At 40.1% G+C, this 23,316-nt stretch overlaps 1 protein-coding gene across 1 annotated transcript; it reads right to left on the reverse strand.

Annotated features, from left to right (window-relative positions):
- Window positions 1-50: 50 nt before the first annotated feature.
- Window positions 51-23,316, reverse strand: LOC105917772 (NLR family CARD domain-containing protein 3). Its single transcript, XM_036135433.1, has 15 exons — window positions 23,132-23,316; window positions 21,132-21,215; window positions 20,229-20,282; window positions 19,915-19,998; window positions 17,854-17,940; window positions 13,920-13,983; window positions 12,989-13,193; window positions 11,190-11,286; window positions 8,253-8,316; window positions 7,554-7,776; window positions 4,918-6,691; window positions 4,638-4,811; window positions 4,325-4,498; window positions 4,133-4,179; window positions 51-1,193 (listed from the first exon to the last, which is right to left on the reverse strand). The coding sequence occupies exons 1-15, from the start codon at window positions 23,215-23,217 to the stop codon at window positions 658-660; spliced, it is 3,753 nt and encodes a 1,250-aa protein (XP_035991326.1). The 5' UTR covers window positions 23,218-23,316; the 3' UTR covers window positions 51-657.

The raw sequence follows: 23,316 nt of genomic DNA on the forward strand, positions 1-23,316 counted from the left end.
GAGATGGAAATCTCATAAACACAGAACAATACGAATCATGTACCCTGATGTTTTGATTTAAAAATTTTAATTATGCAAAGAACATACATCTGATTGTTGCAAACTTGTTTAAAAGTATGCATGTAGAACATTTCTAGTTTCCACTAAAAGCAAAAAATATTAAACAATAAATAAAATAATCTAAATTGTATACAGTTGCAAACTTTGTGGAATAATTTCTAAGAGAAGATGTTACATGGATCGGTGGAAGTGCTTCCTTTAATGAAAAATCTTTACATTTCAAGGTAAGTCTTGGGATCATCTTTAATCACCTGAGTTATTCAAGTTGAAAATTAACTCATCATTATAAATCTCAAGTTAGTCATCTCTGTTATAGCTACTGTGCTGTATTTAACAAGGCTAGAAACTTAGAGATAATATGATTAATGAGCATTAAGAACAAATAAAACAATAAAGCAGTTTTTCACCATTGACTCAAGTAAATATTTCTAATATATAAAAAACAAATAACACAAAGAAAGGTGGACGCAACAAAAAGTTTGGGTATAAAAGTCCAAATGTTTAAAAAAGCAAGATAAAACGTAAAATCATTTTTTTTTTGTTACTATCATTTTATACAGCTGGGGAAAACAGAGAATATGGCTTATATGGTTATTTTTACTGCATGTAGCTTAAAAACAGAGAGGAATTCAGCGTCTCAGAGGTAATCCTGAAAGCTGGGTACACCGGCTCTGTGAATTTGGCGTTGAACGTCTGAAGGTGTTTCAGTTTGCCAGATGACACTCCGAAGAAGGTCAAAATGCCTCCAGGCCAGTCCAGGTAAACTCCCACTCTGCTTGAAGGAGCTCCCTGGATGGGCATTAGTTTGTTTTTGTGCAGGCCAGAGTGACCATCATCAGAGCACAGCAGGCTCCAGGACTCTTCATTCTTTCCTAAAGTGCAGTCATCACTTTCGCCTTTCCTTTTCATTTGTTTGTAAGCTGCTGCGATGTGAACGCTTCCTCTCCACTCAACCTCCCAGTAACAGCGACCAGTGAGACCATCGGTACACAGCAGCTGTTCCAAGACATCAAACCTCTCTGGAAGATCAGGAAACGGCTGCTTCTCTCCTTCCATTGTCACTTTTCTGTTGTTTTCTGACAGTATTAGGTTCCTATGAGCAGTGTTAGGGTCCAGCATGAGTTCACAGGCATCTGATGGAAGGAAAGCAGTTTATCATCTGTTCAGTCTTTCAACGGTTTGTTATGCATAGTGAGATATTCTGTTAATTTGTTCTTGTGACATATTTGGCACAAACATAAAACAGCTGTATACAGTCATATTCAATAAATTAGAAAATTGGAGTCTCTAGGACCACAGAAAGGTTCAATGTAGTTTTTCCAGGAGCTGCTTCAATATCTTTATATTCTTTTTTGGGTGATATTTTTTTTCAAACCATTCAGTTTTCTCTCTTTTTATGGATTTTGAACATTTATGTCATGGTATTTCCTGCGTAACGTCTTTCTTAACCGCCATTTTTATTTCTCTGAGCAATTTTGTAGTCCAAACTTAAGGATACCGAATCTAAAAAATGGCCAAACGTGGTGGAGAGGAATGCTCTGCGACCTGGAAGGGAGCGGGTTGTGAAGTGCCTTCTTTAGATTTAAAGAGACAGCATCAAAACAAGTTGCTCTCAGAATCACCTCATAACAGGGGTAAAAAGGGGGAGATAGGGGGTAAATTAACAAGGAATTCAGACCAAAGCATTGCAGTTCCACTTTATATAGATCACAACTGAATGATTTCAATATGAAAAGGAAGAACTGAAAAAGCAAGATATGTACTCTTTAAGCTCTATTGAGGACGGAAACTAAATGAATTAAAAATAAAAACAAATGTATAAATTGCCCAATGAATTAAATTATACTCTTAAAATTCAATTAAATGTTTTTCTATAGTGCCAATTTACAACATCTCAGGGCTCTTTCCAAAGTCAGACTCCATCAGATCCTCCAGGTTGGTGAGAAAGTTTCCTCTCTAAGGAAACCCAGCAGGTTGCATCAAGTCTCTCCAAGCAGCATTCACTCCTCCTGAAAGAGCGTAGAGCCACAGTGGACAGTCGTCTGCATTGTTGATGGCTTTGCAGCAATCCCTCATACTGAGCATGCATGAAGCATGTCATGCCATTGAGGAAACTCTCTAGTGAACAATTTTATGCTGCTTTTGCTGCGCCCGCCGGCAGGGCCTCAACAAAGCCTCGGGTCTCAGGCCCCACAAAGCAGCTGCCAGATTTGTGGGCCAGCACACACCCGAACACCGAGGACCACTAGCGGATCGAGGTACCAGCCAACAGAGGGCAGCAGGACAGAGGGATGGGCTCCCCACCTAGTGGACACTTGAGATATCACAGGAGAGGGGGGCAGTCCAATCCCAACTTGACATAAAGACAAACAGATAACCAAGTACACAGTCACATTCTCATGTTGCCACCCTAGTGCCCCCACATGTATACACTCTTACCCCAAAAAAGGAGGACACAGTACACATACTTGCACTCATCACACATACTCCCAGGTCCAGATACGGCACCTGAGAGGGGTAACCAGCCACCACACCTGGGATGTGAACCCCATTATCCCTCCCAGATTCAGCCCTCCCCCAGACGCCTTTTCTGCTTGGTTTTGCAGCCCATATATTGAAGTGTTAGCAGTGAGTTTTGATTCATATTATATTATTTACCGAGAGAGTTCACCAGTTATCTTAGCAACAGTCTACATTCCACCATCAGCTGTTGCTGACAAGGCATGTGATGTCATCTGCTCAGCTTTGGATAAGCTACAGACACAACATCCAAAACCTTTTCTGGCAATATATTATGATATTAATCACGCCTTGCTCTCTGCTACCCTTATAATTTTTCAACAGTTTGTCACCTGCTCTACTAGAGAAAGCAAACCTCTGGATTTGGTTTATACAAATGTCAAAGACTCATGCACAGTAAAGAGAACTGTGAGAAAATGGTCACAGGACGGCAAGGAAACCCTTTGGGGTTGTTTTTGAGGCAACAGACTGGGTTTCTCTGTGCCAGCGACATGGAGAGGACATCAATGACATGACTGAGTGTGTGCCTGACTATTTAAACTTCTGTGTGGACAACACCATCCCCACCAGAACAGGGATATGCTTCCCCATCAACAAACCCTTGATCACCAATGACCTGAAGGAACTGCTGAATGACAAAAAACAGCCTTTCGGAAGGGAGATAAGGAGTTACTGAGTATACAGAAGAAACTTAAAGTCAAGATAAGAGAAAGCAAGGAGGTGTACAGGAAGAAGCTGGTGAGCAAGCTGCAGCAGAACAGTACTGTATAAGAGATGTGCGGTCAGGGTTAAAAAAGATTACAGGCTTCAACCTGAATGAGGACTGGACAGATGGAGGTCTGGACAGAGCCAATTAACTGTCCAGTTCAGTGCAGGAACAAGCTCAGCATCCTCGTCTTCTGCATACAGCCAAACAGTAGTTACATCCTTCTTTCACACAAAACTTCCCTGTAACACCTCAGATGCTTTATCTTCAGCCTCTGCCATGGACCTTTCACCTTCTATATGTTTGTTCTCAGCAAAAGATGGTGCTTCTCCCTTTGTATTCCCCTTCCACTTTTCTGTCTCTGGAGGTCAAGTGAGGAGGCAGCTGGAGTAACTGAATCAGAACAAGTCTGCAGGTCCAGATAGTGTCTATCCCAGAGTCCTGAAGGCCTGGACAGAGCAGAGCAGCTCTCTGGGATTCTGCAGCACCTCTTCAACCTTAGTCTGACCAAGGAGAAGGTTCCAGTGTTGTGAAAGACCTCCTACATTGTTTTCCGGTACCAAAGAAAAATCATCCATCCTTGTGACTATTAAAATTAAAATACACTTAATACAATTAATATTCCTCTCATATTTAAATGAAATACATAAAGAACAGTGGTCTTTAATTAAGTTTAAATAAATTTTTTGTGTTTTTGGTAAATAAACATTTACTCAAAAAAAACTCCTGTCATGTTTATTTTTCAGCTCCTAGGATAAACAAGATTTGTATGCAGTGCTAAGCTTTGTCAGGTCTATTTTTCAAGATTTTCTACAAGTGTATTTTTGGTAAATACTTGATACTCACACTTCCTCAGTCCAGGCTTTAAGAATTGTGATCCCCTTGGCTCAATTCTGAAACAAATCACAACAGTATTATTTAATCCCAGAGCTACGTTTAGAGAGCTTTTTTGTACTAAAGGATGTGAACATTAAAAAACAAAATATATATTTTTTTATTTCATTTTACAGTTTTAAGTAAATTGTATTTTATTCTTACCTGAGAGTCTGCAGTGCCCACTTTGAGTCCTCCAGTCCTGCAGAAAGATGCTTCACTCCAGATTCTTCTGGGTGGTTGTAGCTCAGATCCAACTCTTTCAAGTGGCAGGGATTGGAGCTCAGAGATGAAATCAGTTCTGCACAACCTTCCTTTGTGATGAGACAGCCTGCCAGGCTTTACACGAAAAGAGCCATGTATTAATAATTGTAAACAATTATTTACAAAAAAAGTAAAAAAAAATATTTTTAATTTCCCTTTAACGTCCCTTTAGGGGCTTAGTAGTTATCTAATGATTAAGCAGGTAAATTCTGACCTGAGACTTTCCAGTGTGCAGTGTGGACTACGTAGGCCTTCACACAGCAGCTTCACTCCTGAGTCTTTCAGGTCATTGTTGCTGAGGTCCAGTTCCTTCAGAAGGAGGCAATGGGACTGAAAACTGATGGCTAACCTACTGCAGCTCATCTCTGTCAGATTACAGCAACTCAGCCTAAAATTAGAATATGCCAGACTGTTATTATATTTAATTTTAATATTGATACTTTTTCTATATGTATTGATTGTTTTATCAAATGTGTTGCTGTCCTTTAACTTACACGGCCTTGGTGGAGTTTATGGCCACGTTGAAAAGGCCCAGGAAAGCGTTGTCTGACTCAAAGTAATTATTCAGGTAAAACTCATCCAGCTTTTCCTCTGAAGACAATATAATGTTGACCAACGCTGCCCACTTAGCAGGCGGCAGCTGGTCTGATGACAACCTCCCTGGTCTTCGAATTGCCTTGATCTCTTCTATTAGCGAAGTGTCTTTCAGCTCATTCAGGCACTGAAATAAGTTGTTTTTCTTGAAAATACATAAGGTCTCACCAATTTTCTTCTCGATGTACTGGACAGTTTTCTGACTGGAACTGCTTCTTTTTCTGTTTTCTGTAATAAGGCCCTGTATAGTCTGATTGGTTTCCAGAGAGAGACCCATAAGGAACCGAAGGAGCAGGTCCAGATGACCATTTGGACTCTGTAAAGCTTTGTCTACTGCACACTGATAAAAATCCTCAAAGGTGGTAGACGTCGATTGCTCTTCTGCCAGCAGATTGACTCCGGTGTTGGTGAATGTCAGATGGACATGGAGAGCAGCCAGGAACTCCTGAATGCTCAGGTGGACAAAGCAGAACACGTTCTCGTTGAACAGGCCTTTCTCCTCCTGAAAGATCTCTGTGAACACTCCTGAATACACTGAGGCTGCTCTGACATCGATGCCACACTCTGTCAGGTCAGATTCATAGAAGAACAGGTTGCCTTTCATTAATTGCTGAAAGGCCAGTCTCCCTAACGCCTGAATCATTTCTTTGGTCTCTTGAGTCCAGACGGGATCTATGTCAGTTCTTCCATCATATTTGAGATTTTTTACTTTGGACAGAACAAACAGGAAGTAGATGTACATCTCTGTCAGGGATTTGGGTAAGTCTCTTTTCTGCTGGGTTCTGAATTCCTCCTCTAGAACAGTAGCAGTGATCCAGCAGAAGACAGGGATGTGACACATTATGAAGATGCTTCTTGTTGCTTTAATGTGAGAAATGACCCTTCTGCTTTCTTCTTCCTCTGTGAATCTCTTTCTGAAGTACTCCTCCTTCTGGGGGTCATTGAATCCTCTGACTTCTGTCACCAGGTCAATAAACTCAGGAGGAATCTGATGGGCTGCTGCAGGTCGAGTTGTGATCCAGATGTGAGCTGCAGGAAGTAACTTTCCCTCAAGAAGGTTTGTCAGCATCACTTCTAATGTTGTGGGCTCTGTAGCATCAGTTAGAATCTCTTTGGTTTTCAGGTTCAACGGAAGTCGACACTCATCCAGACCATCAAAGATGAACAAAACTATAAACTCTTCAAAGCTGCAGATCCCTACTTCCTTTATTTCAGGAAAGAAAAGATGAATAAGTTCAACCAAACTGAACTTTTTCCTCATCAACATATTTAGTTCTCTGAAGGACAATGGAAATATGAACTGGAAATTCTGGTAAATTTTGCCTTCTGCCCAGTCCAGTGTAAACTTTTTTGTCAAGACTGTTTTCCCAATGCCAGCTACTCCCTCTGTCATCACTGTTCTGATTGGCTTATTGCTTCCTGTGGTTGATTTGAAGATGTCTTCACATCTAATTGTTATTTCTGGTTTAACTGATTTCAGAAGCGCTTTTTCAATCAGCTTCACTTCGTGTTTACAGTTGACCTCTGTGGGGTTTCCTTCGGTGATGTAAAGATCGGTGTAGATCTGACTCAAAAGTGTTGGATTTCCTGCCTTGTTTATTCCTTCAAACACGTAAGCCAAGCTGTTCTTCAGGTTAGTCTTTAGTGTGTGCTGGCAAATTGTTACAACACTCTCTGAAAGACAAAAAAACACAGATTTTTTTAAGGTAGGGAGAACGTAAAAGTGCCAAGTTGTAAATGAAAGCTTCACAAGGGTTGTCAGGGGGATCCATTGTTGATATTAGCCCCCGCCTCCCACCAACAAAATGTACCCCATCTAACCCCAACCCCCATCCCAATCTTTGCAAAACCTACATCCCATTGTCTTTTGTCATCCCATTCCACAGGACTTTTACAGGCACCAAGAACTGACCCACTCAGCAGGGTGCCATTGCTGTGAAGCCAAGCTTCCCACAAACAATCGTCCTCATTTCCCTTTGCCCTGGGACCGACATAAAGGAGAACTCTCTTCGTCCTCTGCGGAGCAGAGGAACTGACTGAGCTTAGAGATCTGCTGGCTGGATCGGATCTAAGTCTACAGTCTAACTTCTGCGTAACCAAATGCCAAAGTAAAATAATCCATCTATGCCAAAACCAGCTTTGTTTATTTTTCTCAGCTGTTATAGGAGAACTGACGCGAAACGGCCCGGAACGGCCAAGCTGAGAAGAGGAGCTGATCTGAAGTCGCCCACTGCAAGGCTGAGTTTCACATGGCAGAGACCTGACTACGACCCGAGCCGCCACCTCCCACCTCCTCGTTTCGGCTAGCCCATAGCCGCAGAGCTGCATGATAGCCGCTGCCAGTCGATGAAACAATCAGCCTTCACCCTACTTCAACTGCTTCCAACTGGATGCCCAAAGTGAACAGAACTGACACAGAGGCACCGACAAATTTGACAGAGAAATACACAGGAAAAGTTAAATGGTTTATTTAGAATGGCACACACACACACACACACACACACACACACACACGATCATCTTACAATCATCTTACTGTGTTGCAAGGTGTGACCAAGGTCTTCTTGCTTCATGTTCCTCATAAATTCCAGAGTGATTTTCAGAAAATCTTTCTCAAGGTTTCTCTTTTCATTCTCATCTTCAAAGGTGACCACATCTACCTCTTGGCTCTCAAAGGATTCTGGGTAAACTAGACTTAAAATCTTGTGAAAAGTCTTCAGCTCGTTCTTTGCAAAGTTCAAAATATCTTCTTCAAGCATCTGTAAAAATAAATGTAAAAACGTTTAGCTAAAAAAACAAGCATGTGCTAATTTTCAAGCTTTCTAAAATTAAGCCAACATGTGACATTACTCAAGTAATGTGTTGTGGGGAGTGTTTGAGTGGCTAAGAAGAGGAGAGTTGACATTCTAAGAATAAGTCCTCTGGCATGCACATGTAAGTCAGCTGCATTCAGTAATGAACCTACAATATGCTCAAGATGATTGTTCTTTTACGTTAAGAAACCAAGTATAGCTCGTCAGGTCATTCGCCAGGGTCCAATACACAGTTATGTTGAAAGAGCAACATCATAGTCTCAAGTTCTGCTCTGTTTCATAGTTATAAATAAATAATCCTTTCTTTAACAGCGTTGTTGTCTTATTATCCTGATAATTTGAGACAGTAGCCTAATTATTCTTCAATGTAATCTACATATATCAGCCCATCTAGTTGTGAATGCAGCTACAGATTTACTAACCTTAAATATTGCGCTGAGATTTATCTGATGAGTGTTGAAGTCTTTTGATGGTTTCTGCTGAAATCTAAAGAGAAATTCAAATCAGAGTCAAAATCAGAATCAAGTTTATTGCCAAGTAGGTTTGCACTTACAAGGAATTTGACTTGGTGTTGATGGTGCAGACAAAACAAAATAGATACAGAATCTAGAGCTATATACACGGTAGACTGTGCGTCAATGTAACGCCAAAGGTCTGGAGATGCTACGTTGGTGTAGCTTGTAGGTCCTGAACGGGGGGAGGCGGCAGTGTCAGTGTCACGGGCGGCCCTTGGCCTTGTTGATAAGGCTGGTAGTGGATGGGAAAAAACTGTTCTGATCCAACCCACGTGACCCTGTTCTACAACCGGCAGCAGGCAGACTGCTATCAGGAAAAGGGGGAACTTGAAGGTAATATCTGATATATTTCCTCTCAAAACATTAATGTTGGTCCTGAAGGTGTTGCTGTAGCTGTACATTTAACACCTGAACAACAAGCATGGTACATGATGTCTGATGAAGCTGTGCCTTACATCTCCCTTGCTGTGCATCCTGATCACCAAGCAACAGAACTGAGGAGTGTGATAAACAAATCCCTACTGCTCACTGATTGGAGAGCCACCAACGTACCAGTCTTATTTCAGGTGAAAAAAGGACCACCCATTGGGTTGCCTCAGTATTCCCATAAGCCTCAGGCAGAAGAGGGAATTTGAGACACCATTGAAGATTTGATGCAGGCCGGGGTGTTAGAACCCTCTGCTTCCTGTTGGAACACTCATATTTTACCCATGTACAAAAAGGGAACTGGTAAATATTGACCCCATAAAGCAGTGGTTTACCTGCATTGACCTGGCTAACGCTGGCTAACGCTAACGCTTTTCTGTCTCCCTTTAGCAGAGCAGTGCATGGACATTTTCTCATTTACATATCAGGGTCGACAGCTGCGCTACACCCAGCCTCCACAAGGGTTTGTTCTTTCTCCAGATCTTTTTTCTAGCTGCACCCAAAGCTCAGAGATGTTTGGAGGCCACACGTTTGGTGCTGCAACATTTGGCTGACAACAGCTTTAAGGTCAGCAAAGCTAAGTTACAGGTTTCCAGAAACCTAGTGTATTTTGGGCAGATTGACCGAATGATCCTTATGTATATAAATGTTGGACATCATGGGAAAATTCAGGTCAGTGGCTTAGAGCAGGGTGTGTCTCCACTGGAAAATACATTGTAGTTGGCCAGAGTAGCAACAGGAGTAGGAGATTTGTGGAGAGGCCCAGATGGACGGCTTATTTTACCACCAGTAATGAGAAAGACAGCATTTCAGGAGGCTCATGGTGTGGGCCATGTGGGCCCAGCTCAGATGTTGAAAAACCTGGATCACTGGTGACATCCATTTTTGAAAGATATGGTGAGAGACTATGTGAAAGCCTATATGGTGTGTGCGCAGTTTAATCTAAAGTCTAAAGTTAAACAAGAAATTGGGTGGTTCCCTCTTGAGATAAACCAGGAAAGGAGATCATTGTGGATTTTACTAACATGGTGATACCAGTCAGGGGGTGCAGGTGTGTTTTTGTGTGTTGATGCTTATTCAGGATGGCCAGAGGCTTGGCCAGCAAAGAGAAAAGACAGCAACACAATTATTAAAATCAGATCAGATGATGGTACACATTTGAAGAACCAGGACCTCCAACAGGCAGAGGCAATGCTAAGGTTGAAGCATGCATTTGATACGGTTTACCATCCTCAATCCCAAGGGAAACTGGAATTAATTAACCAAACATTAAAAACTAAATTGGCAAAAATCTGTGCACAGACAAAAATTAACTGGTTGGATGTTTTATGTCTTGCTCTGATGTCTGTCAGGTGCTCTATTACTAGACCAAAGTAAACATGAACATTCAGAGATAGGTGGTGGTCTGGAGGAGTGGTGCATGGAAAGGTTTAATCATGTCTTGATGATTTCAAATGCTACTTTTGTTGCTATAATTGTTACTTGTGGATGTTGTTGTGTTCCATGCATCAGGGCACTCATGGTTAAGTTAATCACTACTGCTATAGTAAAGGGTAGTGGTGCCTAAGGTCCACCACATTATCTGATGACACTGCAGTCAGCAGCTGATGTACAGTGTTTAGGCATAAAAGCAGAGGTTTGAGGGTAAAGAGATCAGATCAACACTGGCAGGGCTTTCAACTGTATTGTTTTAAGTGTTGATCTCCAAATATATGTTTGTACTTGGTTCTATATATAAAATGTTTGGTTGATTTGCATTCTCTGAGTATGTTTGCCTTTGTTTTCTGTCATCTACAAACTTGGGGAGGATCACCAGTGTCAAGGGAGGATATTTTTTCACAGGGGGAAAGACTAATGAGGCAGTAAAACATTTAGAGAAAATGGGAAAATATTGAAATGTTATTGCCTGTGGATAAACCAAAAACAATGTAACTGTACTGGAGAAGCTTTGTATGATGATCCATTTACTGAATAAGGAAATAAGACAATGAACCGAACTACTACTACATTTGCTTTGTTTAAAGCAGCCTTGTTAAAACATACTCCTTGCACTATACTCTCAAGTCTCTTTCAATTTGTCTGACGCAACAACTTTTCCAACACAATTTTGATTCAGATCTCGACTCCTCTTCTAAATCACCTCAACAGGGTCCTTTGACCTTTAGTGTTCAGAGCACCACACAGTCAGAAAGGTATTCCTCAGAAAGTCGGGAGGTATTCCTGCATCTTAGCAGGAAACCCTCATTAGTGTTTCTGATCCTGCATATGAATTAAGAAAACTTTTGATCATCGGATTTACACCTTGCTGCATCAGATCCTGTACTTAGTCATAGATTTGGTCAGGCAAAAAGTTGTTAGAAAACCTAATAAAAAATTATGAAAATGATTTTTGAGTAGTTAAAGCTTGTCTCGTCTTACCTGTTTGTTTTTGTCTGGCTGTCAAGGTCCACAGGAAGTCCGTCATTTCTGCACAAGTGGGCTTGTTCCTTCACTTCACCCTGACTCATGAGCGAACCTTAACAAAAAAGACATTCAGCATGCTTTATTAACTGGTTTATGCGACTGGACAACAGCACCCGTTTTCAACCCTCCACATGTCTCCAACCACCAGCCCCCTAGAGACCTACCATCCCCCCTGCCGCCACTCTCATCAACCCCCGAGCCATCCACACCTTCGGTCCTGCCTTCCTGCCCCCTTACAGTCACACCAATGCAGGTGAGAGGACAGCTGAGGAGGCTGAAACAGAGAAAAGCTGCAGGACCAGACAGCATACCCCCCAGGCTGCTGAGGACATGTGCAGATGAGCTCTGTGAGTCCTCTGCTACACCTACAACCTGAGCCTCAGCCTGGGGGTGGTCCCCACCCTGTGGAAGACCTCCTGTGTGGTACCGGTTCCCAAAACAGCGCATGCCAGAGAACCGGCCCACTTCAGACCAGTCTCCCTGACCTCCCATCTGATGAAGACCATGGAGCGCCTCATCCTAGCACACCTACGCACCGTGGTCAGCCCCACCCTGGACCTGCTGCAGTTTGCCTACCGGCCCAACATCGGAGTAGAGGATGCCATCATCTACCTGCTACAGCGGGCGCTCACCCACCTGGAGACCACCGGGAGCGCTTTGAGAGTCATGTTCTTTGACTTCTCCAGCGCTTTCAACACCATCAGACCGGTGCTGCTGAGGGGGAAGCTGGAGGACGCTGGGGTGGACAAACATCTTGCTGACTGGACCATCGACTACCTTACTGACCATGAGGTCAGTAAGGTAGTCACTGACTTCATGGTCACATCCTTCTCTTCTCTGATTTCACAACAACTACCACTTTGAGTCTTAATTATTTCCTGGAGAAATAATCACATTAATAAAAATCAAGTGTCCTAAAGGTTAATGATTTTTGCTTAGCAAATTATTCTTTAAAATTTTATTTCCCCAAATAATGTTTTGTCAAAGATTTGCAGTGCAAATGAGTTGAAATGCATAACAGATGTTGTACTAAATTAGTTTAGCTAATTTAACCTAATTCCACATTCTTTAAGATGAACTCTGGTTCTCTAACTTGGATCAGCAATGAACCAAGATTCACTAAATTATTCTTGTGATGGTTTCCAACAATTCTTTGTCCTTTTGTTTCTTTTGTGTGTTCATAGTTTTTTTAGTTTCTTTTTAACTTAATTTTGTAAAGTTTAGTTACGTTTCACTAGCCTAGTAGAAAGGATTCATTGGTTGAAATATAGTGTTAATTGAGATAAACAACCTTCTATATTAATATTCACTGGATTTTAATTTGTTTCTATTAATAAATTTTTCAACCTGAAGACAAGTTGTCACTCCTTTATTCTATATGAGTTTGCTGTTTAAAAAAACGCCAGTGCTCGAATCATTCCTTTCAACTATTGTCCGGCTGATATTCACCAGACAATACCTAACAGACTGATAGTTGTTTATTAAACATTAAATTACTAAAAACATGTGTAATAGCACAGCATTGTACATTTTCTGTATATATAAAGGTGTGCAGTGGTCTGAGTTGGGGAGTGGTCCATGTTGCAGTGTGATGGGTTTCTTCGTATACCTGCATGGAATAAGTCCTAGTCTGAGTTTTACCCCACCCTTTTTCACATTGTTTATTGTTTAATTGTAATGATTTGATCAACAGGGAGCATTAATTGAATGTACTATTCTAACTTGTCTACATTGAAGCATTAAAAGGTTCTCACTGTTCAGCAGAGAGCAGACAACCTCCCCGTTCTTCATCCTCCTTAGAAACTTCAGAACAATGCTTAGAAAAGCATCTTTGCTGTTCCTCTTGTCATCAGCAGCCTCCTCTGGGCTCAGAAAGGTTTCATTGTAATCTTGTTGTAAAAGCCTTTTGAAGTTCTTCAGCTCATTCCTCATAAAGGCAACAATGTTCTCCTCCAGGTCCTGTGACAGAACAAGTTTAATGAAGACATATAAATTAAGAAGATTAGAGGCTGGATCTTTTATAGCTATTTTAGAATCTTATGAAACGTTCTAAGCACTTCCCCACTCGAGCCAGTGAGTTCCAGCTAAACTCCCAAATGAGCACACTTTCACACTCCGATAAACAGATCTGTATGCATTTAGTGCCTTGCCTGGGGACACGTTAATGTGGAAGAGTAAGAAGTTAGAGTCAAACCTGCAGTTGTGTAATGGCAACTATTTCAAGGCAAAACAGGAACCATATGTGAAAATCAATGAAAATAACTTTACATCAAAGCCATTGAGGGAGATGGATTTCATCCTGGTAAAATATTCCCTGGGCTTTTAGGTCCCAATCTCACCACTTTGCACCAAGTTTTTAATGCACTGGACCAAAAGGGGATAAACTGGAACAGACTGATTAATAAAAAAGAGTTTATGTTGCTTTAAAACTGAAAATTAAAAAAGGCCCTCACCATCTTTGCACCAGTTAAGTTAAGATACTTAACTTCATTCTAACTGGCCAATGTTTTAGTGTTCATATTATTTGACCCTGCAATATTTAAACTGGAACTTGGAAATGTTCTACAATATCTGGTCATAAGATGTTGAAAATAATACAATAATTCATTTATAAACTATAGATGGAAGGATAATTTCTCTCAAATTAACAGCATAGATTCAGTGCACTTCAATGTTGTAACAAACCTTAAATATTGAATCCAGGTTTGTTTGAGGATCGGTGAAATGTTCTGATGTTTCCTGGTAACTTCTGTGGCAAAAACACAAATAAGAATAAGAACAAGAAAAGTTTGGGCAATCGCCCCTGATGGGAGACCAACGCTTTAAAATACCCCACTGTCATACGTTACAATTCACCTTAATGTTACGGCTTACTTATAGCTAAATGCACATTGCTATAAACAAAGCCTCAAATCATCACTGTTCAATAAGCACCTTACTACCTCATTGTCTGTTATCTGTGACTTTCCTGAACGCTAAAAAACAAATTAACCATTGTTCATTGCATGTTTGTCAGTTTTTGCCGACGATTATGTGTAATGTGAACCGGAGTAGCCAAAGAGAAATTTTGTTGCGGTAACACGCAATGACAAGTAAAATATTCTATTTTATTCTATGTTAAGCTGCCCTTGGGCAGCCTGACATAGGCGAGGCTGCCATACAACAGCACCACCGGACCCTCTAACCACCGCCAGCAGGCAATATGCATGATAGTACAGCAGCATTTTGAAGTAGCCAAGGCATGTGCACGTGTATCTTAGCATCTGAGAGACTAAACAATTCATGACCAAATCAGAACTTGTAGAAGCAAGAACTATTAGCATGTTTTAAACAGTTATTGAGTCTGTTGTCAGCAGCAGAGATTGTAAAGTCAGGAGCTGTGAGGAACGACCTGCAGAAGCGGTCCTTAGAGGATCTGGTGTGCAGCAGTCTGTCACTAAAAGAGCTCTCCAGCTCTGCAACAACTCCATGCATGGCGCGGGACACATTGACCATCAGTGATGTAATATTTCTTACAGTCCTCTTGCCTCCCATCACCTGCACTGGGTCCAGGGGGCGTCCCAGGACAGAGCTGGCTTTCCTAATGAGTTTATCCAGCTGCTTTCTCTCAGCTACAGATAAGCTGCTACTCCTACAGATCATAGATGCAGATGCAGATCCCACCCTGGGGCAAGGCTTGACCCTGAAAAACCTTTGCCTTTTACCCATTACACGTACTCTTCTGCATCCAGACTTTTTTTTTGTTTGTTTTTATTTATTTTATCCTTTTTTTGTGTTTTAACGAGGTGGTCCCACAGGTCACCTGACACATGGCACTGACTGTAAAGGGTTCTGGGTTTTGAGGGTTGCTGAAAACAGAAAGCTTCAGAGAACCTTAACCCTTCCTGACCAGGCACTCAGAATACATAGAACATAGATCAGATTACTGATGCCTAGACAAATAAGAACGGAGAGACGCGTTCATCCAAGAACTTCTTAATAAAAGTCCTTAATCCTCAGTTTAAGAAAATAAATAATCACATGTATGGTTTACTTTATTTTAGGATTAATTTGGGAACTAATTCTGATTTGCTTAAGTAGCTTTAGTTGTTCTACAATGTTAGAGCGTTTTCAAAAGTTCCTGTTCTCTCTCATTGCTTCGTTTGTAGAACCTTGGCGTCCTTAAACAGTAACAGCATGGTATAAATATTTTGTCTTCTGTGCAGAACAGCACCTCACTTTCTTCTTTTAAAAAAAAGAGAGAAAGAGGGAAAAGGCTTTCACATGGAAAGGCTTTCTTTTTCTCAGTTGGGTTTTCAAAATAAAATGGGAAATTAAATGAAACGAATATGTTGATGAAATTATGCTGCAGAGAAGTTCAACTGTCAGACAACAACAGTTAAGACACACATTAAAAGCATTCTGTTAAGAATTACTATAAATTTACTGCAGATACATTTGAACTTAAAGATTACTTTTTTAACTAATAATTAAATTGCAGAATTCTGAGAGTAAATAATTGTGCACAGAAATATCTTGAATGTGAAAGTGCTTGGAGGATGTTTTAATAAATGACATATGAATGGGGGTTTTGATAAGAACACTAATTACACCTTGTTTCTGTTCTCCAGTGGAAACAAGGACTCGTGTCTGCAGACCATCTTCACAAAGTGTTTTATTAGAGAGAAATGAAAAATAAAATGCTCAGTGCCCATCCAGAACTGAACGCTTATTACCATCCAGCTCAATCGTCCAGCCTGCGAGGAGGAACCAAGAAGAGGACTGGGGATGAAGAAGCCAGACAACTCTGATTCCTTATTCTTCAACGAGAGGAGTTGCCTGAAGAGACCCTAAGCGCAATTAGATTATTTTCTGCCTTGTGCCTGAATGGCCTGAAGGCTTCCTTAACTTTGCGTTCTTGACGTTTCAGACTCTTCTCATATTGTGTTGCTGTTTGTTTAACTGCTCTGTTCCACTGACTCACATGTTTGATTTTTTTTGTGTTCTACACTTTTTTTTAGATCTACACTTTAATATTACATCATGTTGATCAATATGGTTTTATGGTAAAAAATGGAAACTGTTTGCTTCAGACACACAAAGATCTATGGTTTATGCACCTTTTGATTTGATATAGGAAGAACCAGGATCGGATTGGCTCTAAAGATCCTTTAATATTAGCTGGTAATGATAACACTTAGATTCAATACAGGGTTTTCAGGCTCAGATTGGCCGAGAGCAGATCTCCCTGGGAGGGGGGCTTGACAGTTTTTACTACCCCTTAGGGGTAGCTTTTTCTGTGGTTCCCCTGCCCGCACTGAACCTCTCCTGCCTTTGCTCCTGGTGTTGTAAGTTTGGAGTGGAGAAAGGAGTAGGAGGGTATTCAGGGTGGGTCAGAGTAGACGGACTCGACCTTGGTTACTGAACAGGTTTAGCTTACCATAGTCTAATGTAATTTTAAAATAATGTGAGCATTGGTACCTAAAACAGGCCTTACTTAATTAGATGAACCCTAAATTGTAGATGAAAGCTAAACCTTTGATCTTGTGTGTTAAAGCTCTATGAAGCATTCATGTTGATCTGTACTAAAAGTTCCAGCACTACCCGGTTCCAACACGGGAACCCTTTGGGTCCCACTTTACGAGTTTACAGAAATGGTTCCTCTGTGCTTTGTTCACATTTTCAAGTGATGGGTCATCTTGTTTTGTCTTGATGCTGATGACGCCATCATCAAAAAAAAAAAAAAAGAGAGGAATGTTATAAGAATTATTATTCTGAAGTCACTATGGCCTCACACCACTTGGACAGAGGAGGCCTGGAGACCTGATGTCTGTGTATAAGATCCACTGTTTTCTGATTGCAAGGCCAAATGCTGCAGCTGCTGAGGGTTACGATAGACTGCCTTTGTTTTGTCTCATGGGAAGGCCACGGTGCAGTATTAGGGGAAGTCCGAAAAGTGACACAGACAGAGACAGGGCAGACGCAGACCGCAGAGGAACCGAGGGGTGCGATTACTTTCCAACTATGTGAATCTCTGCTCTGTTTCTCAATAAAAGTGCTGGAACGTTATTACCACCGTCTCGTCATTTAGTAAAGATGGGAACTCAGTTACTATTGTTTAATATTCCACCCAAAACTCCCATAACACACCACAGAGTCAAAGGTCTTCAGTAGCGTCCTGTATCAGTAAGGTGGGACAAAAGTCCATCACCAGCTCCTTTGTTTTTCCTGTATTTAGCATGAGGTGGTTTTTCTGGCACCAGTCAACAAAGCTCTGAATCCACTGTCTGTAACTCGTCCTAGTCTGTGATGAGACCGACTATGGCAAACAATGATTATATCACACAAACACAATGTTTAAGATGTATAAGAAAATATTTTTCTCACAAGGTGCTTTGAGATGTTGTGACTTGGTGCTTTAAATTTAATAGATTTAAAATTGAGCAAAACATAAAGACAAGAATACACACACACACACACACACACACACACACACACACATACATACATACATACATACATAAACACCAGCATATGTCCGACAAGATAATATATATATATATATATATATATATATATATATATATATATATATATATATATATATATATATATATATATATACAATAGGTTCATTTACTTTTTGAACTGTAGAGGATAATCCATAGATTTGTCACTTTTTATGGACACACAGCTTGGGGACGGACATCTTCCCTGGTCAGAGCAACTGGAAAAACAAAAAGAAGAGACATAATTCAGAAGAAGGTATGTGAAGCTCTGTGCCTGTGACAGTTTATACTAGTTTGTATACAGTAACTAAGGCTATGTTCACATTGCAGGTCTTGATAAAGCGGGCATTCATACTACTATTAAGTGCGACTGCCAACATACTTCTGCTTGAAGAGTTCAAGACCGCAAAGTGAGCACTGTTTATGGAAGCAGTGGTGAATGTAACTTTTTCAAGAAGTGTTCAGTTAGGTTTTGTTAAAAAAAAAGAAAACACGGATGCTGGCCGGCATCTATCCGTGTTATACTTAGAAAGCTGCTGAGCAATGGGAGCAGACAATATTAAGACCACATTATAGCAAGATGGAGTGAGGTTAGAAGAAAGCAGCTATTAAAAAAGGTATTTTGTAGAGTGCTAACTGCTACTACTGTGTGTGGATGCATAGTCGGAGGAAGGAGCATGATGTCAACGATGGATAAAATGCGACATGACTGTTCAGAGTGTGGATGCTTTGAAAAAAATCTGATACGTTGCCGAATTAGTACCACATATGGAAGTGGCACAAATAGGAATATTTTTGGATGTGAAAAGATCAGAATTGGGCCACTCATACTTCCATGAAAAAGATTGTATATCAGTCGCATTTCTCTGCAGTATGAACAAAGCCTAGTGCTGTCCGAATAGTCCAGTCAGTAAGGAAGGAGGTAGGAAAAGGAGCCTAGAAGCTTCCTTTGCCTAGGAACCTCACAGCGTCCCTTACCGGTGCTAAGAAGCCTTAAGGTATCCCACAATCCTTTGCATGACATGACATATAGGCACAGCCCCTCATGGAAATCAGAAATGTCCGGACAGAAGAAGGCTGTAGGCCTGGATTTGACTGATATCAGTGTGAGTTTCCGTCACGTAATGACATCAGAATTAAAGGTTGTCCGAAATCGGCACAGCAGTCCGAATCTCACGCCAAGACTAACTTTTTTTTTGCTAATAAACTCTAGATATGGCTGTCTCAGAGTGCTATGTGTCCCAGTCATTTTATCAATTTATTGCACATTTGTTAAAATCCTGCTTTTGAGTCTAAAATCGCCTGCACTCATGCCGAACGAGTATAGTGCATTTGAAGTTTGAATCAGCATTGCTATTGGCTCAAAAAATATTGTGATGTCACCCAGAAAAATTGACGTCAGTAGCTATGCCCGCTGTGAGGTATACAAGTGGCTCCGTCTTCTATGGCTCTGTTATGAGTTGGAATAGTGAGCTTTACACTCCTTTAATTGATTTTCAGGTTGTGGATTTATTAGCTCGGCATTCAGTTAGTTTATTGAGCATTTGTTCATACAACAAAAATCAGCCTCTCTTTCTCTCTCTCTGACAACAGAGTTAGGTTTTAAAAGGTTTATTGAAATTGATGGAGTAATGGATGAAAAAGCAGGCAGACAGAACCAAACTTGACAGATGAATCGTGGATGATGAGGCAGGCAAAACCAGACAGAGCAGGAGTGGCAGACAGTTACAGACTTCAACCAGTGATGAAGGCAGAAGCTGACCAGAACAGGCATTACGGAACGAGAAACCACCAGAACGGGCAGAGCAAGAGCTTGAACTCACGGGGAGACAGGGCGGACATGTGCCGCACACAGCCACTGGCAGCATGCAACAGTGAGGGCTGAACACAAACAAAGCTGAAGAGCCCAGCTGGCTGAGCACACGGAAACTGATAGAGGCACACTGGCAGAGCACATGAAGCAAGACAAGACATTCTGGCAGTGAGTGAATGACTGAGGCAGGTATCAGTAGGCATGTGAACAGGTGAGCAGAGTTGACTAATCAGTGCGGCAGATGGATCTGATCAAGAGCAGTGGTAGCTGGAAGGAGACTGAGCTGATAGGATGGTGGCTGAGAGGTGACAAGTCTGATTCTAGAAAAGTCCAGAAAAGTCCAAAACAAACAAAAACCTGAATCATGACATGTACTTACTTTTTAAACTGAAGAGGATAATCCATGGATTTGTCACTTTTTGTGGAAACACAGTTTGGGGATGAACATCTTCCCTGGTCAGAACTGGGGATAAAATAAATAAATTACAAAATTCAAAGAAATGAATATGAAGCTCAGTGCCTGTAAGAAAAACATTAAAACCAGTTTGTGTACAGTCACTAAGTCTGGCAATAAAAATGTCACTCAAACTATCAAATGTCTAAAACATTTTTTAGAAAATAAGGTAATTTAAATGTATTTATATGCAAGACTATAAATAAACTTAATAGGTGAGAGTTCAAAGGTAAGCTTACTTTTTGAATTGAAGAGGGTAATCCATAGATTTGTCACTTTGTATAGACACAGACCTGAAATAAATAAGGGAAAAAGGCTTAATTCAAGTTAAAGTATGAAAAGCTCACTATCGGTGAAAAACAACAACAACAAAAAAAACACTTAACTAGTTTTTATATGCAAGTAAGTCAGGGAAATGTAATTATTAGACCTCAAAACCAAAACAAAAAGAATCAGAATCAGCTTTTTTGCCAGGCATGTGTACACATATGAGGAATATCACTCTGGAATATACAATGTTCACAATGTGCTTACTTATAAAATAAGACGATAACACTATAATGCAATAATAAAAATCAAATACACTCTGCAGTATAGAAAATACATGAACACTCTAATAACAAGTGGGCAAAATGAGACAATAATGTAATGGTGAAATTAGCAGAGTGCAAAAGATGCAAGAGTAAATATATATTATTTCCATTGTTGTTATTATGTACATGTTGAAGGTGGAAGTGATGTACAGATGTACATATAAAATTACATGTGTACTGTGTGATGAGTGCAAAGAAATATATATAAACAGAAAAGTATAGTAAATATGCACTTCCTTGGCAATAATGGAAGTTAACAAAGGAAATAATCATAAACACAGGCAGTAAAAAGTAAACATTAACAGTATCTAAAGGCTAAAAGAAAATATTTGATACAATCGTGGTATCATTTAAGGAATTAGAAAGGTATGGTATAACAATGGTGGTTTGTAACTGAATGAAAAGTGGCTGTATGTTACAAATAGCCAGCAATGTATAAAAATGGCAAAAAGAAAACACTGGCCGATTTGATCAAAGTTAATATGCCAATAATTATGTTCAAAGAAATAAACAGTTTTCCTCCATGTAATATCCAAATAAAGTTCTTACTTTTTGAACTGAAGAGGATAATCCATGGATTTGTCACTTTTTATGGACACACAGCTTGAGGAAGGACGTCTTCCCTGGTCAGACCTGAAAAAAAGGGACAACATTCAGAGGAAGGAATGTGAAGTTTAGTGACTTTAGGAAAAACATTAGCACCAGTTTGTGTACAGTCACTAAGTTTTGGAAAAATACATTGAAACCTAAAAAATATTTAAAAAAATAATTTGGAAATTTAAAACTTTTATTTAAATATATTTATACTTAAGAGTATGCAATTCTAATAGGATTCAAATGTAATGAATGCAATTTAATTGTAGGAATTTAATTGGAACTGGATTTCATATGCATTTTTTTCTAAAGTGCCTTCAATTGTCTTTAGTAAAATTTTTGACCCCCGATTTTCTAATTAATAGGGGAAAGTTAAGTAAATAAGATGACTGTTTACATTGAAGAGGATAATCCATAGGTTTGTCACAAGACAGACATCTTTCTTGATCAGAGCTGGGAAAAAGTAAGGAAAAGGCCATATTCAGATTTAAAGGTACTGCAGATAGCAAAAACAAAGCAACAAAAACAGAAAAAATAGATTTTCTTATTTTGATTTGTTTTTGACAAACATACTGCAATGAATTTAACTGTATGACTTTAAATGGAGTTGAGTCTTTTTTTTATTTACCGGTAATTGAGGTAAAATTAAAGATACAAACTCATTGTTTGGGGTAGGGGTGTAACAGTGCAAGCAAGGTTAAATACATACTTTAGTTTTAACGTCACGCTTCAATATGTTATCAGATAGATTTAATCAAGAGACTGAACAGACAGATAACAGGCTGAACAGGCTGGAGGCAGAGAGCGGAACAAACACACGGGCAGTTTTTGGTCATGCACAGAAGTGCAGCACACCCAAAATGAACAAAAGAACGAAGAAGGAAACAAAATCAGAAACAGTCCAGGGTCATGACCAGAGTCAAAAAGCCAAAGAGGTATTCTGCAAGGGCAAGGTGAGCAGGATAATCCAAAACAAAACAGGGTCAAAAACAGGCAATGCAAAATGGAGGCAACTCGCACAAGGCTTGAAGACGAACTGGCGCTGACTGGCTTAGGAATGCAGGTGTAAATGTAGAGGGACAGTTGGAAGGATATTTAGAGTCAGTGCAAGTGGAGCTCCTCTAATAATTAGCTGAGTGAATCAGAGCAGAAGGTGGAGAACAGCCTGCCAGCCCAAAAAAAACAACAGATGGACTGCATGACAAAACATTTAAATCCCATTGGAGTTATTTTGATATTTAGACAATGAAGTGTACTAGATATACTTCAAAGTACCATTAAGCCAGAGGGACTCATCATGACAGTATCAGTGTGTTTACACTACTTAAATGATGTAGGCAGTTGGATCTGGACATTAGCCATTTTTTGTCCAGTACCAGCAGGTTTACATTCAGCTTGATGTCTCAGGGGAGTCATCCAGCAAAAAGGAGAACAAGATCCCAAAAACAGATTTAGTGATAGCCTAGAGACTCTGTTTTGTTTTGTGTCTCTTTTTAAAGCCACTCTACAGAACATTGCATTGTGTACTTAGCATAAATATTCTGCATGTGTTCAGGTATATAAAACAAAACTGTCTTTGCTTTGTACAGAATCAGTTGGGCTGTACTGTGCCGGATTTCTTTGGTATGAATATGTGTACCGCTACTCCCCTTGAACTGAAAAGATTTATCCTTAGATTTGTAACTTTTTCACACACATCTCAGAGAGTGATATATTACTTTTCCAAGATAAGACCTAAGAAAACAATGTACAAAACTGAGGTGGTGTGTAGAAGAGTTCTGCACCTGCATCTAGTCAGTTAATCAGTAATTCTAAGAGGCTGTAATAACCTTAACAACTGAAGGATCCTTTGTAATTCCCTTGACAGTCCAAAGTAAAAGGACTTAAATTAAAATCCATATTATTTGTCACCCTTGTGTCTGAATGTATTTATTTGAATTTTTTGCTCATCTTACCTCTCAGGTCTGTTCTTGTTCAAGTCCTCAGTCAGACCATTGTTTGAAGATAACGATGCTCCCTCTTCTTCCTTAGACAAACTCATGGTGGACTCCAAAAGTAGAATAACTTGGATTCACACAGTAAACCCTTTGTTATTCACTCCGTGAGATACAGCATTACTTGTCTTTCCAGTTTTTCAAGT

The sequence above is a fragment of the Fundulus heteroclitus genome, chromosome 3 (assembly GCF_011125445.2).
Source record: "Fundulus heteroclitus isolate FHET01 chromosome 3, MU-UCD_Fhet_4.1, whole genome shotgun sequence".
Classification (NCBI taxonomy): domain Eukaryota; kingdom Metazoa; phylum Chordata; class Actinopteri; order Cyprinodontiformes; family Fundulidae; genus Fundulus; species Fundulus heteroclitus.